The 15,835-nt window shown below is 37.5% G+C and overlaps 1 protein-coding gene across 1 annotated transcript; it reads right to left on the bottom strand.

The window, feature by feature from the left end:
• Positions 1-450: 450 nt before the first annotated feature.
• On the bottom strand, positions 451-2,009 carry XTH33 (xyloglucan:xyloglucosyl transferase 33). The gene is made up of 4 exons (XM_022040168.2): positions 1,689-2,009; positions 1,507-1,607; positions 1,175-1,383; positions 451-1,065 (listed from the first exon to the last, which is right to left on the bottom strand). Exons 1-4 carry the CDS (start codon positions 1,918-1,920, stop codon positions 648-650), a joined length of 960 nt encoding a protein of 319 aa, XP_021895860.1. The 5' UTR covers positions 1,921-2,009; the 3' UTR covers positions 451-647.
• Between the last annotated feature and the right edge of the window lie 13,826 nt (positions 2,010-15,835).

Here is a 15,835-nt window from a genome sequence, read left to right as displayed (position 1 = left end):
AATTTTTAAGTTTTGGGCCAAACCCATGTCTCCACACGAAGTCTTGTCTGCAAATTCAGGCAACAGGGCTTGTGCATATGTACCATATTATTAGTGGCCTCCAGTTAGCCGTATAGCTGTCTCTGCTTAAAATTATGTCACTCGTTTTACTGTAAGTTCTGTCCTACCCTTCTCCCTGTTGACTACCTCTCACCAGAACATTCACAGTGCTTGGAACAAACAAAAAGATAAAAGTAAAATACTTGGGGCATCTGTTGTCAGATTTGATTCATCACGTCTTTAGCTGATGATTTTCTAATTATAATTATAATTATCTGATGGGTGTTTTGCAATATCTGAGAAAGCATCCAAACCCGAGATCTGTTGGGCGACATTTTTTGGGATTCTCAGAGATTAATTAGCTTTTTGCCACTTAAATTTTAATCTACATCAAATCCTTTTACAGGTGAGTTTAATTAGCAAACAAAAATGAGAAGACAGAGTTAGAAACAAGTAGGATTACAATCAATGATTTGTATATCCAAGACAGAGTTAGAAACAAGTAGGATTACAATCAATGATTTGTATATCCAAAAATTTGCTTCACTATTTATTCATTTCCTCCTGCAAGAGGGAAAGAATTAAACAAAAAAGAAATTAAAATAAAATTATTTGCACTCTGGTGGCATGACTTTATACCTGGAAGTATCTTTGCAGTAAGAGTAAAACATGAGCTTTCTTCTTGCCCAATCCATAGCCAAAGCTTGTTGCTTTGACAAGCTAGCAAAGTCTTGTCCATCAATGGGGTCCAAGCTCGAAATACCAGACTTTGAACATGAACTCACTGCCTGTACTGTATGATTATTATTGTTATTATTAGTATAGGTGCAGCCACCGACTTCCATGTCGGCAAATGAAGCAATAAATGGTGCGTATTTGTAGTTAACAGGGTATTTTCCTCCATGAGTTGCCCACTGAGATCCATCCCAGATCGTCACGTACAGTGACATAGGCCTTGATGGATAAGCTGATGAGAAGGCACCTCTGTTTGGGAATTCTCTAACTGGTATGTTATCCACTAGAAACCTGCATTTCATTCAATCAACTCCGATTACCTATACAAAATCTCTCTGTAGTTTGTAATTTTATATATATATATATATATATACGCACACACACAGGCACAAACACATACACTATATGGTGACTGTTCCAGATGATGCTGTAGTAATGGTGTTGTTGAGTTGGGTCAAACCAGAAGTAGAACTTTTCTTCTCTTCCTGTACTTACACTTCCATTTGCATATATATTTGTTTGAAGAACCCAGTCGTCTCTCTTGTCGTGACCCAGAAGTTCAATGTCTATCTCGTCGTGGTGGTGGGGATAAGTGTCTGAGTTAGACAACTGTAACACAAAACATAACAAATTCCCAGGTCTAATTAGCCCCACTTTCTTCATTCTTCAACTCTACATAAACCCTACAGATCAGATCAATGGAATATTAAAAGATCATGAAGCTTTTTTTACATAGAATGCCACAACAACTCCGGAGGAAAAGCCAGCAGGCAACTTAATTGCAGCGCTGAAGAATCCATAGTAATATTTGTTCTTTGAGAGAAATCCAGAGCCTGTAGAAAAATTAGCCCAGAAAATTAAATTTCATCTTGAGATTTTCAACAACAGAAAACGAATGTGAGAGGATTTGTGACCTGAAGATTTGTCAAGAGCAAGTCTAGCCATGGATCCATTACTGATAACTTGAATATTTTTGCCCCCAAAAAAGTTTGAGAAGGCTTGATTAACGGAGACATGAGAGAAGTAATCTGTGAGGCGAGTAACATTAGGGGTAGTATAATGCCTGTCGTGTGAAGAAACCACCATTGCCATGCAAAACAATGAGAGAAGAACCAGTAAAAGATTGTTCTGCCAAATTAGCGCCATGGTTATTTGTGTTGATTAGATGGTGTAATATAAATATGTATGTATATATATATAGTGGGTGCAAGTGCTTAGTTGTGAAGTAGCTGGCTGCATTTTCCTAGTATTTCTGCTCTGTGGATGATTGGATCTAGAGAAATTACATCATGTGGGGGTTGATAAAAAAGTTAGGCCCATAAAGTTATAAATTCTGATGGGATCTTTTTACCCTTTAACCAAAAAAAAAAAAAGAGTCTTTTTAAATCATTGAATTCATATAACACCTTGGGAATCACTTATGAATATGGGGTGTGGATTGTTGTCGCCCAAATTAACACGGAGTTATTTGTGACTTACAAAGGAATTTGGATAATTCATTTTTCTCTTTTCAAGTCTTTTTCTCTTATGATTAATTTCTTCTTCTCTCCAATTCAATATATTTTCTTCAAGGGGTATTATCAGGTGGATTTATTAGTTTGGACCACTGGTTGATTGGTCAAAAGAGCAGGCAGTGGATCAAATCAATCCAGTTCTGCATTAATGGTTGGTTTGATTAAAAGCCTAACCATGAATGTGAAGGAAAAGCCGGAAGTTTGAGAGGCTAAATTACAAACTTTTTCAAGGTAGATATTTAATATATAAGTATATATAAATCCATAATTTTAATTTTAAGGAAAAATTTTTAACTTTTAATATATATATATATATATATATAAATTTCTAAATTTGCTACAAACATATCCTAATTGTGGATAAGCCATTTTGGGTTTTGATTAGCTAAGATGGTATATAAAGTTGGGTGGGTGATTTGATATAATATTTTTGTGATGTAATTAATCATTTCAGTTATCCAGTAGGGTTTTAGCTGGCTTACATTTTCTTGATATCGCTATTAGCCCCCATTAATATAATCAATCTGCAATAAAATCTCATGGAAGTATCCATGAAAATCATGCTCCAACTATAACGACCTTATGGGTAGATTCTGATAGTGTTAAAATCTCAAGAATAAAGAAAATGGAGAGATAAACCATAAGACAGGAAATTCCGGCCCGCCCAGCCTGTTTGGTTGGTTATAATGATTTTGGACGATTGTATGTATATATATATATATATATATGCCAGTTGTAAACGTGGATTTGCTTACATATATACATGATGGGCTTTTCCATTACAGTACTACACATCTACATAATATATATATATATATATATATTATGTAGACACTTGGCAGAAAATCACAAACAACAAGTCGCATGCAAAAGTAAACCATACCATCTTACATGCCAATTTGCATGTATTGATTACTGATTTATAAAGTTTTCAACCAAATCTTCCATTTAAAGAAGGCCTTTTTAGCAATTATAACAAAAAGGGCTCCAATAGTTTCAAGTAAAATGGATTGGGCCTTTAATGAAGATATCAGCAACAATAAAAGGTTTTAAACAATCTATTAAACTACTTGTTCGTAAAATTAAGTTTATATGAATAAATTATGTTAATACACTTTCACCTAGAATTAAACTCAAAATTAGTTAATGGAACTGGCCATTCACTCTCTGGTATGCACATGTTATGTATATGTGTAACTAAAATTTCTTACCAAACCGAGTTAGATACTAACTTTACATGAATATTTTTTTTTTTAAAAAATAGAGAAAATAACATTTTAGCAAGCTACTTTTGCCATATAGAGAATGAAATAGTGTATCAAAAAGACTTCAGTTTTATTCAAAAAAAAAATTCAAGTTTATCTATACACTATTTTCTAATTTACTTATAATATGAATTTTTAAATTTTATCCTAATTAGTTATTATTATTATGATATATTTGATGTCATTAAATAAATATTTATGTGACAGACGATGTGTCCCTATGCAAATTTGATTTTAGAAATATTGCTATCATAATAGTCACGGGTCACCACGTGATAATCACACTAGTAATGTAAAGACACGAAACTTAAAAAAAAATAAAATCATGAATTAAATGCGGAAGCGAAACAATAGAGTTTATGATTTACATTCCATACACAATAGTTTAAAATATTCAATAGGGCTACGAGAATGTCATTTCTAAAAGAACAAACGAAAATCAAAGAAATAAACGAAAAGTAAACAATTGAGCATTTTAGGACGACCTTCACTATCTTTTGAAGGAATCCGGTTGGTGAACTATTCACAACCCTCTTATTGATTGGGATCTGAGTCTTGGTCCTCTTGATCTAAAATAATTAATGAAAGGATGAGTTACACTATCTCAGTAAAAATATCATATTACTTACTGATACAGAAACTGAAGGTTGGTAAAAATCATAAAAGTAACCAATGGAGCTCTTGATTTAAGCAAATTCATTTATCATAAGAAAAACTATTTATTTCATGTATTTACCGTTGTGAGATTTTCAAAATCGACCTATAGAGACAATAACTCAAATAATATTCTAATCTCATATTCAAGTGAATAAAAATAATAATTTTCCCTCTTTATTTGCCTACTACTATCCTTGGAGACCCATAGAGATATCCCACTATGCGTGAACCATTATTCAACATTATCAACTAACCAGCTGTCCCCATGCCTCGTCTGCTATGAGGGTGAAATGAGCTGTCTCCATACCCCGTCTGGTATGAGTACCAAAAATACCAATCATCGATATCTCGTCCGGTTTAAGGTGACGTTCACGGTAGGGTTTCCTATGTACCCGGTCCGTCCACTATCTCCCAAGATATCCAGTAAAGTTACCATTCATTCATTCACCTAACCAATCAATTTTCGGTTTACATTTAATTTTCAGTTTCACAATTTAATCGTAAATCAACATAAGACAAACAGTATATGTATCAAGGAAACAAAACTGAATCATTTTACCAATTCTAGTATATTATCATGTATTTAAAGCTGTAAAATCAAATAACCGGTTAAACATGATAAACAATAATAAATAACCAGTTCTAACTCTATTAATAACCTGTAATTAATTCTTGAAGTTTTCTAAATTATGCAAAATATCATATTATTGGTAATTAAACTTTAATTCCATAAAGGGAATAAGGTGAGAGATTTTTAGTCGAATCGGTGTCCGAAACACCGAACTTTCAGTTGTGCCTATTAGCGGTCCCCAAGTTTCCTGAATTTTTCTGCAGAGATTAAAACACGCTTCGTGTACCTAAAATACTATAAAAAAAATCCAAAATCAATGTTAAAAACCTTTTCTGACAAATTTTAAAATTCCGACATGGTGGCACTGCCGTGCTCTGGCGACGGCACCGCTATCCGCAACGGTGGTTTGCCTCGACCTGACTGTTTTTGGCCAGTTTTATACCAATTCCTGCGAGAAAACACGTTAGGGGGTCTCGGTTGGTTGAAAAAAGTTAAAAAATAAAAATTTATTGGTGGCAAAATTTTTCAGTGCGGCGGCTCCACCGGCTTACCTTTGCGGCTGAGCATTTTTCTTCGTTCAACCTGTAAAAAACATAATAAAGAACACAATGATGGAAAAATCGCACGAAACAGGAAACGTGAAAGGGCTTAGCGGAGGCAATTTTGGGTTTTGCCCGTGGCGACACTGCCGGGCTTTACACGCAGTTTTTATCTCATCCACCATTCTTTTTGTTTCAATTTGACCATGGGGGTGTTTGAAATCAAATTCCGAGTGAATAAGATAATTTTTACCTTTTTTGGCAGTTGGAGGTGGCTGTAACGCAACGACAATTGGCTCCCTTCTCCGACGACTGGTTCTTCTTCTTCGGCGAAAGGCTGGCGGCTTAGGTTTGGGTTCGGTATGACGCGAGATATTTATACCAATCTCTCTTAAATCTAGACCATTCATCGCGTTTGATCTCGACCGTCCGATCGCGTTTAAAGATAAAATAAATTTGGACCATTCATCGTGATTTGATCTCGACCATACGATCGTATTTAAAGAGAAAACGAATTTGAGCCGTTCATCGTTTTTAATCACGACCATCCGATCGTGCCTGAGGAGGGAACGGATCTGGACCGTCCACGCGTGCAGGAACACATCCGGGCCGTCTGATCGCGAGCATGCGAATTGCTGGCATAGCACTGAGTCAACGTGCCTTGCCACGTGATGCAGGAGTTCATCGGGGCTGCTAACTGGGCAGTCCTACGTGGTGTAATTTTTTTTAATTGTATTTTGACCTCTAGGTTTTAAGTTTTCTTTCCAAAATACCATCCCAGCCCAAATTTTCACCCATTTTTTTCAAAATTATTTTTAACTTCATCCTCAAACCTATTTTTTTTTCTAATTTTACATTAAACAAAATTTATAAATTTAAAAATTATATTTTTATACATTTGTTTAGACTTTAAAATTAATCTTGGGCTAAATTTTGGGTTTGGATATTACAACTCTCCCCCCTTAAAAGAAATTTGGTCTTTCAAATTTGTCTATCTCTCACTCAATCAAATAGTTGGGGATACTGGGCTTTGAAGTCTGATTCTAGTTCTCATGTGACATCTCTTAGTATGTGATTCTGGCATAAGACCTTAACGAAGAGAATTTTCCAGTTGTGGAGTACCCTGCTCTTTCGGTCCACAACACCCACCGATACCTACTTATAGGACATATCCACCTAGAGTGAAAAAGGCTCGTGGGCCAATATGCGAGAGGGGTTCGAGTTGTACTTGCGTAGCATGGACATATGAAACATATTATGGATTTTGGATAGTTCTGGAGGTAGTGCCAGTCTGTAGGCGGAAATACTAATTCTGTTTAAGATTTCAAATGACCCAATAAATCGAAGATTTAATTTTCTTCTCTTGCCAAACCTACTAATTTTCTTGAAAGAACTGACCTTAAGGAACACTCGATCACCTTTCTCAAATTTTAAATCCCTCCTCTAGGTGTTCACATAACTCTTATATATGCTCTGAGCTATCTGGATATTCTTTCTAATCTTAACTATTTTGGTTGTAGTTTCTTCCACAAGATTTGAGTCGAACAATTTTCTATCACCCACCTCTTCCCAACAAATCGATGATCTGCATAGGCGGCCATATAACGCATTATACGGAGCTATGCCGATACTTTCTTGATAGCTGTTATTGTAAGCGAACTCTATTAAGGATAAATGATCATCCCAATGGTATCCGAAGTCAAGAATATAAGCTCGGAGCATATCCTTCAGTGTGCAGATCGTTCTTTTTGATTGTCCATCGGTCTGAGGGTGGAATGCGGTACTAAGAGACAGTTTCGTTCCCATGACTTGCTGAAAACTAGATCATAACCGAGAAGTGAACCTAGGGTCCCTGTCGGATACTACTATCACTAACAGTCCATGTAACCTGACTATCTCTTGGATATACATTCTTTCTAGCTTGTCCAAGGGATTGGTCATCTTGATGACCAAGAAGTGGAAAGACTTGGTGAGTCGGTCAATAATTACCCAAATGACATCATGTTCTGAGCGTGCCCTAGGCAATCCTGTCACAAAATATATTGTGATGTGTTCTCACTTTCACTCCAGAATCGGTAGTGGCTGAAGTAGCCCGCATGAGCGTTGATGCTCTCCCTTGACTTGCTAACATACTAGACACTTGGAAATAAAGTCAGCCACCTCTCTTTTCATCTCGTTCCACCAAAATCAGAGTCGCATACTTTGATATATCTTAGTGCTTCCGGGATATATGAAAAACTTTGAGCTATGAACCTCTGTCATGATATCTTTTTTTAGCTCACTGTCACATGGAACACACACCCTATCCTGAAATCTAAACAACCCACCGGTAAAGACTCGAAATTCTGAATTTACTCCCAGTTCTGCATCTTTCCTGAGGGTGCTAAGGTGGAATCGGCATATTGAGCTTTCTTTATTCTCTGGATCAACTTAGGTTGAACAGACAGGCGGGCCAAACATGTAACTCTCTTCAAGTCCTGAAGTCGTACTTGTTGTGCGGCCTTTATTACCCTTCATTCTGAAACTCTTAGGTGAGCTAATATACCTAAACTTTTTCTACTGAGTGCGTCGGCTACCACGTTGCCCTTACCCGAGTGATACAAAATATTACAATCGTAGTCCTTAAAGAGTTCTATCCATCGTCTCTATGCATATTGAGATCCTTTTGAGTGAATATATGTTTTCAACTCTTATGGTCGGTATAGATATAAAAAGTCTCCCCATACAAATAATGGTGCCAAGTCTTTAAGGCGTGGATAATCGCAGCAAGTTCTAGGTCATGGGTGGGGTAGTTTTTCTTACGACTCTTCAACTTCCTGGACCCATAAGCTATGACATTCTCATACTGCATCAGAACACAACTCAACCCCAAGTAGGAGGCATTACTATAAACTATATATCCACTTGTCTTGCTCAACAAAGCCAACACAAGTGTAGTAATCAACCGCTTCTTTAATTCTGAAAAACTCCTTTCACAGTTTTTGTTCTACTTAAACTTGATGTCCTTCTTTATGAGTCGAGTCAAAGGAGCAGTTAGGCTAGAGAATTCTTCCACAAACCTATGATAATAACTTGTCATTCCCAGAAAGCGACGAATATCCTTGATCGAGGTTAATTTTTTCCAGTCGAGCACTGCCTCAACTTTTTCGGAGTTCACTGACACTCTATTCTTTGATATAATGTGCCCGAAGAAGGTAGTCTGCTCGAGACAGAACTGACACTTACTCAACTTTGTATACAATTTCTTTTATCTAAAAACCTGCAAAACTTGAGTCAGATGGTGAATGTGTTCCTCTCTACTTTTTGAATAGAACAGGATATCATCGATAAATACAATGACGAACTGATCTAGGAATTATCTGAAAACCCTGTTCATCAATTCTATGAAGATGGTTGGTGTGTTGGTTAGTCCAAATGGCATGACCAAGAACTCATAGTGTCCGTACCTGGTTCGAAAAGCTGTTTTAGGAATGTCTTCTGCCTTGATCTTTACCTGATGGTAACCTGAACGCATGTCTATTTTAGAGAAGATTTGAGCAACTTATAACTGATCAAAAAGGTCATTGATCCTGGGGATGGGGTACTTGTTCTTGATCGTGACCATGTTCAGTCATCTGTAGTCAATACATAAACTTAATGTCTCATCCCCTTTTATTGCAAATGTGACTCCAACACCCTAAGATGACACACACTATGTCGTATGAATCCACTATCCTGTAATTCATTAATCTGTTTCCTCAACTCCTCCATCTCCACACGACTCATGCAGTAAGGGAAAATTGAAATAGGCTGGGTGTCTGGTTGAAGATCTATGGTGAATTCAACTTCTCTATCCAATTCATTTGGGAACATATCCGGGAAGTTTTTGACTACCAGAATCTTTTGAATACAAATTTCTTTTTTAGGTTTGCCTAGTTAGAGAAAACAACTGAGTTAAAGCACTTAATAACAGGAAAATTACCATGAGGGAATAATATTTAAAATTTTTTATTAATTTATAAATAACTCTTCATTAAAAGGGTTAAATACAAGTTTCTTATGAAAATAATCTACGGTGTCGAGATATGTCGTTAGCCAGTTCATTCCTAGGATTACATCAAAGTCCCCTATGTCAATCTCTATTAGGTCCACACTCAATTTTCTATCTGTTATATTGTAGTAACTAAAAAAAAAAGAAAAAAAAAAGAAAAAAAAGGGAAACGACGTCATTTTGAGAGGCATGTGAGGTATAAATAGGAGAAGGGAAAGAAAAAAAAAAGAGGAAAAAGAAAAAAGAAAAGAGAAAATAGAGAAGAGAGAGGGCAGGGAGGAAAAAGAAAAAGAAAAGACAAAACAGAGAAGAAAGAGAGCGGGGAGGGAAAAGAAGGTTCGAGAAAGAGAGAGAGAGGAGTCGGAGTGGAGAGGAACGAGAAAGGAGAGAGAAGAAGAAAGAGGATGGTGACGATGCGATCAGTGGGATGAAGAAAGATGGAAATGGGAGGTACAGTAACTTTAAGTTTCCTGTTAGTTGATGTGGATTTAAAAACTTACCGTAGGTGGAGGAGTTGGTGTGAGTGTCAGTGGAGGTGTGTGGAGGAGATAACTAAAAGAGAAAGAAGAAAAAATATGGCGTGAGAGTGCGGTCTGTGAGGGAGAGGAGATGTTGTGTGTGAGCAGGGGCGCATGGAGGAGGCTAGGCCGGGGGAGGAGAGAAAGGAAGGAGTGCAGTGTGTGTGAGTGGGACTGTGAGGGAGAGGAGTTGTTGTGTGTGAATGGGGGCGTATGGAGGAGGCTAGGCCACGAGAGGAGAGAAAAGAAGGAGTGCGTAGTGTGAGTGCGGTTCGTGAGAGGGAGAAGATCTTATGTGAGTGTGAATGGAGGCATATGGAGGGGGGCAGCGGGAGGAGAGAAAGGGAGATGTGTAGTGTGTGAGTGAGGTTTGTGAGAGGGAGGAGATGTTGTGTGAGTACAAATAGAGGTTTGCGGAGGGGACCACGGGAGGAGAGAGAGGTGATTTCGGGATTTGAGAGTGGAGTATCTAGAGTAGGCCATGGAGGGGGAGAGAAGAAGGGATTTGGTGAGTGAGGTGGATATGTATAAAGGAGGAAGTAATGTGTGTGGATGTTAAAAATTTGGGAGGAGGAAAGGGAGGCCGTAGACCGTGAGAATGAAGTGTCGGAATAGAGGTATGGGGTGTCTTTGTGTAGAGCGAGGGGATTAGTGGTGTAGCTGTGTGGTGTGAGAGTATGGGCTGTATATAGGTTGGTATAGCTGCTGTAAATGTGGTAGTTGGCAAGGGAACGTTACAGGTGTGAGTGTGTTAAGTGTTAGTGCATGTCTTATGGGGAAACGCGTGTAGTTTAGGTATACAGGTTAAAGGTATAAGAAAGCTTCAAGATAAGGTGGGGGAGCAAGGACAAGATGATATTGTGTTGAATTGGTAGTATTAGGGGACGCCGATATTGGTTATCATTACCTAGAAAAAGTAAGTTGATCGCCGATAGTGGTGATGGTCGGGGGACTCCGATAGGAAGGGGTTTGGTTGCTGATATTGGTGAGGGAAAAGGATGGTATCTGTGTATGTGTGTGGCCTATTAGGGGTCGAGAAATAGGCGGGTTATTGGTAATCGCTGATACTGGTGACGGGTGAGAATATTGGTATGCTTGGGGTGACGTTAGGAGACGGTCACACATGGTATGCATGATATTTAAGATACCGGGTAATGTTTTAGTCTTGTGTAGTCCCATAGTGATAACAAAGTAGGACTTAGGTTGGGTGATGGGGTACATAGAAATACTAGGTTTTATATTTGTGTATATCATATTTATAACTTGATTTTTACTGTACTGAGTTATATGAACTCACTCTCTATTATTCACAGATGATGTCGGAATGGAGTCGGGATCGAAGTTATTGGTTTCTAAGTCTTGAGTATATTGCAACAGAATAAGGATGTTTATTGACAGAATTAAATATGTAAAAATTGGTAGTAGAGTAGATAATATATCTGTTGATAGTATATACGGTTGTATTTCACGTGATGTTACATGTATGATTGCAGGTCTATCTTGACTCTGAACAATAGATTATGATAGTATTTCTATGTGCGTGACTGATTTAAAACGAAATTTCCGTATTTGATCATGGATTTGTTGTAAACTACGCCATTAGAAATTAAAAAAAATGGGGTGTTACATATATCAATGATACAGACTCTGTATATAACATCTATCAGTAGTGTTTTACTCCCAAGAGTAGACACAAACAACACAGAATCAAGTTTTTCAGGTAATACATTCAAATTTGGTGTAAAAGCATATAAAACAAATGAATGTGAGGCACCGGTATCAATCAAAACATGTGCAAGATAATTACAGATAGTGTACGTACCCTATATCATGTTTGGGTTGCTTCTGCATCTTGCTGAGTGAGGTTGTAAGCCCTGCCTTGGATAGGAGGTCTGGCCAAGTTCTGATTCCTCGGGCACTCTCTCGCATAATGCTTGGCACTCCTACATATACATCAAGTATTATTGAGGCGATAACAGAATTGGTTCCCATGATCTTTGCCACAGTGCTACCAAGTCCTACTGCCTCATGTTGTCGGAATTTGAGGAGGAGCTTGAGTCACTAACCTAGGTCTCTTGTTTTGCTGAACATGTGCAGTGGGTGCTGGTCTGCAGTGTGAAACTGAGGGACTGAGGTTTCCTACTGCTGGAGAAAAAATGTGAAGGTTCCTCTCTACTAGCTGTGCCTTGGCCAGAACAGCCAAGTAAGTACTGAGCTCGAACACATACAGCTACTGTCTAATATCAGGATGGAGGCCCCACTTGAACATTTTTGCCTTTCTGCCTTTATCTATCATGCTCTTAAGGGAATACTGGCCCAACTCTAAGAACTTTTGGGCATATTCTGACACAGTTATATTACTCTGGACCAAGTGTGCAAACTCTATTTTCTTCAGATGTCGGAGATGCTCTAGGAGGTACTTTGCATTGAAGGCTATCAAGAACTGTTCCCAAGTGACTGAAACGGGTAGAGTGGTCTGCTTGAGTTGCCATCAGTGGCCTGCCTCTCCCACCAGCATGTAGGTGGCAAGTATGACTCTCTATTCGAAAATCACCCCAAGAGTCGTGAAAGCCTTATCTGTCTCAGCTAACCAATACTTAGACTCTTCAAAGGAGGATGCTCCTGCAAAAGTACATGGATTTAGTCTTTTATACCTCTCAATGTAGCTTGGGTCCATCATGGGAGGAACTGGGTCCTGTGAAAGAGGGATTGGATTGTGCTGGGGATGGACGGATGGTCCTGTGGTGGTATTGGATGATATAGTGGAGGCACTGAATTATACTATGGTGGTGCCGGATGATGCAGTTGGGGCACCAGGGTATACTATGGCAGTGTTGGTAATGCGATTGGGGCACCGGACTATACTATGATGGTGCCAGATGATACTGTGGAGGAGCAGGGTCGTATCGGGGTGGCTCAAACTGTGCAGTGGGGGAGGTCAGGTAGCTCCCTTTTTTCCTCCTAGACCTGCTGAGCAACAATGAATCTCTCCAGCATTTTAAATAGTCAGTCAACATTCTCTCGAAGTGAACCCCCCCTATCTGCTCAGTTTAGTGAGGGTCTTCCTCTCCTCATCTATCTACACCTACATTTCACAATGAATGATTGAGTGATAATTCATTATTTTTGGTGTTTCATAAGGTTTTTGTGCAAAGGTTAGTTCCGAGAAATGTGGCTCTGATACCAATTGTAAAGACTCGGAACTTAAAAGGAAATAAAGTCATGAATTAAACGCGAAAGCGAAATAATAGAGTTTAGGGTTTACATTCCTTACACAATAGTTTAAAATACCCAATAGGGCTACGGGAACGTCCCTTCTAAAAGAATAAACGAAAATCAAAGAAATAAATAAAAAGTAAACAACTGAGCATCTTAAGACGACATTCACTAGCTTTTGAAAAAGTCTTGGGGAGTGAACTATTCACAATCCTCTTGTTGATCGGGATCTGGGTCTTGATCCTCTTTATCTGAAATAGTTAATTAAAGGGTGAGCTACACTAACCCAGTAAGAATATCACACTACTTACCGATACAGAAACTGAAGGTTGGTAAAAATCATAAAAATAACCAATTAAGCTATTGATTTAAGCAACTTCATTTATCATAAGGAAAACCATTTATTTCATGTATTTACCATTGCGAGATTTCCAAAATCGACCTATAGAGACAATAACCCAAATAATATTTTAATTTCATATTCAAGCGAGCAAGAATAATAAGTTTCCATCTTTATTTGTCTACAGATATCCCTGAAGGCCCATAGGGATGTCCCACTACGCGTGAACCATTATTCAACATTGTCAACTAATTGGCCGTCCCCATACCCCGTCTGGTATGAGGCAATGTTCACGGTAGGGTTCCCTATGTACCCGGTCTGTCGACCATCTCTCAAGATATCTAGTAAGGCCACCATTCATTCATTCACTTAACCAATCAATTTTTTGTTTACATTTAATTTTCAGTTTCACAATTTAACCATAAATCAACACAAGACAAACAATACATGCATCAAGGAAACACAAGTGAATTATTTTACCAATTCTAGTATATTATTATGCATTTAAAACTGTAAAATCAAACAATCAATTAAACATGACAAACAATAATAAATAACCGGTTCTGGCTCCATTAGTAACCTGTAATTAATTCTTGAAATTTTCTAAATTATGCAAAATATCATATTATTGATAATTAAACTTTAATTTTATAACAGGGAATAAGGTGAGAGATTTTTATCCGAATCGGTATCCGAAATACCAAACTTTTAGTTGCTTCTACTGGCGGTCCCTGAGTTTCTTGAATTTTCATTCGGAGATAAAAATACTCTTCACGTACCTAAAAATACCCCAAAAAATCCAGAATTAGTGTTAAAAATACTCTTCATCGTACTCCGGCGATGGCACCACCGCCTACTGTGGAGGTTTGCTTCGACCTGGCTGTTTTCAACCAATTTTGGCTGGTTTTGACCGGTTTTATACCCATCCCTCCGAGAAAACACGTTAAGGGACATCGGTTGGCTGAAAAAAATCAAAAAACAAAAACTTACCGGCGGCAGAATTTTTCGGTACGGCGACTCTGCCGACTCACCGTTGCGGCTTGATGTTTTTCTTCAGTCAACCTGTAGAAAATATAATGGTGAAAAAATAGCATGAAACGAAAAACAGGAATGGGCTCATCGGAGCCGATTTCGAGTTTTGCCCACGGCGACAACGTCAGGCTTTACCCGCAGTTTTTGGCTCATTTGTTGTTCTTTTTACTTCAATTTGGCTATAGATGTGTTCAAAATCAAATTTCGAGCGGATATGAGAATTTTTACCTTTTTTGGCAGTTGGAGGTGGCTCCAACACGGCGACGGTCGACTCAATTCTCTAGCGACTAGTTCTTCTTCTCCAGTGGGAGGTTGGCGGCTAGAGTTTGGGTTCAGTGTGATGCGAGATATTTATACCCGTATCTCTTAAATTTAGACCGTTCATCGCGTTTGTTCTTAATCTTTTCGATCGAGTTTAAAGAAGAAATAAATTAGAACGTTCATTGCGATTTAATCTCGACCGTGCGATCGCATTTAAAGAGAATAAATTTAGGTTATTTGTCGCGTTTAATCACAACCATCTGATCGTGACTGAAGAGGGAATGGATCCGCACCGTCCATGCGTGCGGGAACACATTCAGGCTGTCCGATCACAGACACGCGGATTGCCAGTGTGGCCTCCCGCATAGCACTGAGTAAGCGTGCCTTACCACGCGCAGGCTCCGATTTGTCGGGACTACTAACTGGGCAGTTCTACGTGGCGTAATTTTTTTTTCTTCTTTTTGACCCTCAGTTTCTGATTTTTCTTTTAAAAATACTATCTGAACTCAAATTTTCACCAATTTTTCCCAAAATTATTTTCAATTTCATCATCAAGTTATTTTGTTTTCTAATTTTACATTAAACAAAATTTATAAATTTATAAATTATATTTTTATACTTTTTTTAAACTTTAAAATTAATAGCGTGCCAAATTACAGACCCAGGTATTACAAGTAACTACTTCATTTCTTTTTTTTTTCTTATTTTGTTATCTCACAGTAATAAACTAAATATATTACAAAAAATTAACAAGAAGATATAAAACTACAAGAAAATTTTTATCATTAATGCCCCTCCTATGCTTTTCGGCCTCTATTTAAATGTTATCATCTGGTTCAATAACACCTAAAAAAAAACGGTACAAAAAAGTAGAGTTGTAAAAGAAATAAATAACAATACATTAATCATATAATATATATATATATATATATATATATATATTCACATGGATGAGTTTTTTATCAAGTAGTTATTTATTTAATGAGGTTGACATGAATAAATATTATATTTAAGTAAAAAAATATTGTAAAAATAAATATTAATTTGTTTTTAATAATATAAGATCTTTTGAGGTATTATCTCCATAGAAAATAGATATTTTTTCAGATAACTCTAAA

Source organism: Carica papaya, chromosome 8 (assembly GCF_054855325.1).
Source record: "Carica papaya isolate Zhongbai chromosome 8, ASM5485532v1, whole genome shotgun sequence".
NCBI classification, from domain to species: Eukaryota; Viridiplantae; Streptophyta; class Magnoliopsida; order Brassicales; family Caricaceae; genus Carica; species Carica papaya.
The sequence above is the reverse complement of the archived record's forward strand: the minus strand, read 5'-3'. Positions and strand labels throughout refer to the sequence as shown.

What these genes read in the sequence shown, in the direction of transcription:
- XTH33 (XM_022040168.2), bottom strand. Translation starts at nt 1,920, where the DNA reads ATGGCGCTAATTTGGCAGAACAATCTTTTACTGGTTCTTCTCTCATTG. An exon ending in TGCTCTTGACAAATCTTCAG is followed by an intron (nt 1,608 to 1,688) that starts GTCACAAATCCT and finishes ATTTTTCTACAG; the next exon opens with GCTCTGGATTTCTCTCAAAG. An exon ending in GAGTTGTTGTGGCATTCTAT is followed by an intron (nt 1,384 to 1,506) that starts GTAAAAAAAGCT and finishes TTTGTGTTACAG; the next exon opens with TTGTCTAACTCAGACACTTA.